Here is a 4,912-nt window from a genome sequence, read left to right as displayed (position 1 = left end):
TTTTTTGGGGGGGGGGGTTTTACCCTAAAAGCCATATTTCATGTAGATAAGGTGAGGTTAACCAGTATTTCAGCCCACTCACAGCTGAAATGGGTTAAATTGGTCCACAGCAGACATGTAATGAGAGGGAAATAAACGGTACCTTGGTTATGCCACGTTCCTTTTAGTCTAGTCTCTTCCCACACTCCAGCCCAGTAATTAGCGGTAATACACCTTTCAATTGGATGTCAACCGCCTCAAAACTAAAGAAAAAGAAGAAGAAGAAGAAGAAGACATTCCTTTTCCACACAGCAGGTGGCAGCACTGCTCTACTTTCAGGTCACTGCTTATGACGTAGTTAGATACCAGGAAGTGGTACAGACAGCTAACTAGCTAGCTAACAGTTGTTACATCCAAAAGTTAGTGTATTTCCACATGTGGACATAAGTTGGACTTCTTGTACACGGTAAGGCCATTGGACCACAGCAAATATTTGTATGTTCCAGTGATAAAATCAACAGGCCGACGTGAATATAAGTCAGCTGGTTAGATATGTATAACGTTGTTGGTTAGCTGACTTAGCTAAGTGAGCTAACCGATAAATAGAGAGATAGCGAGATGTTATCGTTTCATGAAGTAATGGCAATGACGGCCAGGCAGACATGGCGTAATTTTGCCAGTAGTTAGCCAGGTTACGTTAAAATAGCTAGTCGGTTAAGTGCTTTATAGAGTCAGTAAGTGTTTGTCAATACGTAACGTTAGCTACACAGTTTGCTGCTCAGTTTGTGATTGCATTGATCACAGCGACGTTAGTTAATGCTAAATAAATGGATAAAATATGGAAGGCTCGCCTTGTTGGATGACTGGGTTAGATGTTGTTTTTTTATTATTTGTTGTAACATCGTGTATTATATCTGGTGTGATAACAAGGAATAGCCTACATATAAAGTAAGATGTTTCAGAGAACAGGTGAACATCAAGTTGGATTAGATGTTGCTGCATTCTCCTCCAGGTGTACGTTTGCAAACTGCGCATGAGTGACGCGCACAGCGACGCAAGGAATCTACAATGGGCCAGCGAAGGAGGGGGCCGGCCGTCAGTGGTCCTTCGTCCAAAAGAGTGTCTAGAGATCCCACAGAGGCGTCCAAGGTCCCGGGCAGGAAGCACAACATCTGCATGGTGTCCGACTTCTTCTACCCAAATATGGGAGGAGTAGAAAGTCACATTTACCAGCTGTCCCAGTGTCTGATTGAGAAGGGACACAAGGTGGTGATAGCCACCCACGCCTATGGCAGGAGGACGGGGATCCGGTACCTGACCAATGGACTTAAGGTCTACTACCTCCCCCTGCAGGTGATGTACAACCAGTCAACAGCCACCACCTGCTTCCACAGCCTGCCGTTGCTGCGCTGCGTGTTCGTCAGGGAAGGCATCACTGTGGTGCATGCACATAGCTCCTTCTCTGCCATGGGCCATGATGCACTGTTCCATGCTAAGACCATGGGCCTTAACACGGTGTGTAACTGGTAATGAACCAGGGGAAATAATTATTTGAATTTGTGGGTCTATTTCTCTTACTAGACCTAGATACAATCTGGTGTCATAAACCTAAACAGGATTATACTTTACAGGTGTTCACCGACCACTCACTCTTCGGCTTTGCGGACGTGAGCTCGGTGCTGACCAATAAGCTTCTGACTGTGTCACTGTGTGACACCAACCACATCGTGTGTGTGTCGTACACCAGTAAGGAGAACACAGTGCTCCGTGCAGCGCTCAACCCAGAGATAGTGTCTGTCATTCCCAATGCTGTTGACCCCACAGACTTCACTCCTGACCCCTCACAGCGCCAAGACGACAGGATTACTATTGTTGTGATCAGCCGTCTCGTCTACCGCAAAGGTAAGGAGAGGCTATTAGGTTAAGCATTGGATAGGGATCAATAAAGTATTGCATTACATTAATTGTGAGAGCAACTGTTCAGCTGTTCTTCCTCCTCTTTTTAGGAATTGATCTTCTTGGTGGAATAATCCCAGAGCTCTGCCTCAAACATCCTGATCTGCATTTTCTAATCGGTGGAGAGGGGCCGAAAAGAATCGTGCTGGAGGAAGTGAGAGAGAAATACCAGCTCCATGATAGGTACTGTTGGTTTCTCATGTTTCCTGAGATTATATGGTAGATAACGCTTAGATGTGCCTAACACACTTTTCATTTGGGTCTCCGCAGGGTGCGTCTCCTCGGGGCTCTGGAGCATAAAGATGTACGTGGAGTTCTGGTGCAGGGTCACATCTTCCTCAACACCTCTCTGACTGAAGCATTCTGCATGGCCATAGTAGAGGGAGCCAGTTGCGGACTGCAGGTTTGCTGTCATTCATATACTAAATCAGGTATGGGCAGCCATGTGCCATGGAGGGCAAGAATCTGCAGATTTTCACTCCAACCAATCACTGCAGCAGGTGATTTTATCTGATTAACACAACTTGAAAGGAGGACCTAATCAGTGAAACCATCTGATGTAGTTTGGAATGAAAACCTGCAGACTCTCAGCCCTCCATGGCACATGAAGTCTTGTCCCTGTAATAGATGGTTCATAACTATATAAGTATATAATATTATATATAGTATATAATACTATATAAAACAATAAGAAAAGAAAAATATGCTAGTAACAAATCGTCAGCTGCAGAGAAAAGACTTTTAGTAGCTGAAAAAAACACTTTTGCACCGACAGCTCAGTCCTCCATCATTTGAAAATAGATGAATGAAGCACAGGCCGATGGACAGAACCTGGAGTAATGGATGAATGTAGTTAACTCAGCTGACAGATTTATTATGGTGTGAGTTCTTGTAGGTAACTACTCAACACCTTCTCAGAGCACCACTTAGTGGCCTTACTCGATTTTAGTTAGTTTAAAAATCAACTACTTAACCCTGATAAGACAGGTACCAGCCGTGTTCAAATGTTAATGTGGTTTTACTCTAGTTGTTAAGGGTGATATACAGATTTGTAAATGTATGTCTGAGTATATACAGTTTTTTTTTTTCTGCTTTGTTTAGGTGGTTAGCACTCGTGTTGGAGGCATTCCTGAAGTGTTGCCTGAGGAGTTGATCACTCTGTGTGAGCCTACTGTACGGTCTTTGTGTGCTGGTCTGGAGACGGTCATTGCCCGGCAGCGTTCAGGGTCGGTCCTCTCCCCCGCGTCCATCCATGCCCGTGTGCAGAACCTCTACACCTGGAGAAATGTCACAGAGAGGACGGAAAAGGCAAGTTTCAACAACACTTGGTATTTTTAATCAATTTGCCGAAGTCTGTTGTAATCATACTCTACCAGTGTCACCTCAGACTATACATTTACAATGGACCATGTGGACCATGTAAGTGACTGGTGGTTCAACGTTATTTTTTTCATATTCCAGCTGGTGCCAAGCACCCACATTTCAAGTGCATTCATTAACTGGTACTTTAAGCACCAGAAACCTAGTTGTCAATTCACATATCAAACTGAAAATAACTTTTTCAGACCAAAACTTGCCACAGTCTGAGCACAAACTTTGTCATGAATTATGTCTCAAAGTAAAAGAAGTGGATAGTTTGATCACTGAAAAGTAATGTTGAGCCATGGTTCACACAGTTGAGTGATGTGTACTTTTTCTCACATGAAATGCTAGCTTGTCAAGTGTTTGGTCCCTGTGCTCATTGCAGTATATGTCGCCCCTCTCAGGTCTATGACAGGGTGTCTGGAGAGGAGGTGCTTCCCTTGGACAGACGCTTGCTGAGGCTGAGGACGCACTGTGGGCCAGTGGCTGGCTCCATCTTTGCCTTTATAGCTGTTTTAGACTTCCTCTTCCTGCTCCTCCTGCAGTGGCTGGTGCCGGATCGGGTCATGGATGCTGCTGTGGATGCCACCGGCCCTCATGGCCTGTGGAGGCAGGAACTGGGCAATAAAAAAATAACTCATTCTAAATGTGCCATGATGCCAGCAGCAGAACCAGAAACTTCATCCACTAAACTGCAGTGATCACTCCATACTTCTGCCTCACTCCCAGCTGCTGGGAGGCCTGGTTTTAGACTGTACTCTCCTTGATTCCAACTTGGGATATAATATTAACCACTAGAATCTACACATGGTGACCCAAATATTGTTTACATTTAGCACTAAAAAGGGACTCTACAAACCTTGTGTGAAAGCATTTGATCAAGGATTTGAAATTGAATATGTTTAATTACTACTGATTGAATTTGAAAACTATGGCACCCCTTTGGGCTTTAATAAGCACTTTGTTTTTTTCTCTTTTTTGTTTGTTATACATGTATTGCACTGAAAACAGAGGGAATAAAAAAAGGCTTGTTAATTGTACAGATTCGTGCAATGCCAAGTAGATAGAGTGGCTATGCAGGGACAGAGTTGCAGTAGCCTCCTTGTTCCTGTTTCCATGAACAGTTGGGTCCAGACCTCATTTAGGATAAAGGTTTTGTTAAAATTCAATATTTTCTGAAGCTTTATATCATTGCACATTGTTTTTCTTTGTTTGCCACCTTTTGATATGATGTATGCTTTGTATATGGCTTTGTGTAATAACCTTATTTTTGTTTTCTAAGATGTTGGTTATTTATATGAGGCCTGAGAGTTTTTAACTAGATGACTGTGGTTGCCGGACAGTGACACACTCTGGAAAATAAAGTATCCTTAATAATGTTTCATCTGTTTTCATTGCCATTTTTATTTCATTGGGTTATCTAGGATTATGTGATACTTTTATCTTTCTGAGGCCTACTGGCTGTTACAGCCGAAGTCATTATGTGTCCAGAAGGACATTAGATAACTACTTTCACTGGAACTGGTTTTTCAAAGAGCTGGCTCTCTGGAATGCAGGAGTGCTAGACAAAACACATAGCTGTGAACCATGAGGTGATAGGGATGGGATGCATGGC

At 43.4% G+C, this 4,912-nt stretch overlaps 1 protein-coding gene across 2 annotated transcripts; it reads left to right on the top strand.

Annotated features, from left to right (window-relative positions):
- The first annotated feature begins 349 nt into the window (after nucleotides 1–349).
- piga (phosphatidylinositol glycan anchor biosynthesis, class A) lies at nucleotides 350–4,679 on the top strand. 2 transcript variants are annotated; one of them, XM_071516162.1, is made up of 7 exons: nucleotides 350–445; nucleotides 992–1,494; nucleotides 1,611–1,881; nucleotides 1,986–2,118; nucleotides 2,206–2,338; nucleotides 3,037–3,243; nucleotides 3,702–4,679. In XM_071516162.1, exons 2-7 carry the CDS (start codon nucleotides 1,048–1,050, stop codon nucleotides 3,996–3,998), a joined length of 1,488 nt encoding a protein of 495 aa, XP_071372263.1. In that variant the 5' UTR covers nucleotides 350–445; nucleotides 992–1,047; the 3' UTR covers nucleotides 3,999–4,679. The 2 variants fall into 2 exon arrangements, with proteins under 2 accessions (XP_071372263.1, XP_071372264.1); XM_071516163.1 differs by having other exon boundaries at nucleotides 393–445; nucleotides 1,333–1,494.
- The last annotated feature ends 233 nt before the right edge of the window (nucleotides 4,680–4,912 follow it).

Source organism: Centroberyx affinis, unplaced genomic scaffold, assembly GCF_046629955.1.
Source record: "Centroberyx affinis isolate AG114_WGS23_722 - 3 ecotype Tasmania unplaced genomic scaffold, CSIRO-AGI_Caff_v1 ptg000393l_1, whole genome shotgun sequence".
NCBI lineage: Eukaryota > Metazoa > Chordata > Actinopteri > Beryciformes > Berycidae > Centroberyx > Centroberyx affinis.
Note: the sequence above shows the minus strand (reverse complement) of the source record. Positions and strands in the feature narration are given on the sequence as shown.

Bases quoted from the DNA above. Each gene is read 5' to 3' on its own strand.
- piga (XM_071516162.1), top strand. From the start codon at position 1,048: ATGGGCCAGCGAAGGAGGGGGCCGGCCGTCAGTGGTCCTTCGTCCAAA. The intron at 1,882-1,985 runs GTAAGGAGAGGC...TCCTCTTTTTAG, and splicing joins CCGTCTCGTCTACCGCAAAG to GAATTGATCTTCTTGGTGGA. The intron at 2,119-2,205 runs GTACTGTTGGTT...GGGTCTCCGCAG, and splicing joins AAATACCAGCTCCATGATAG to GGTGCGTCTCCTCGGGGCTC.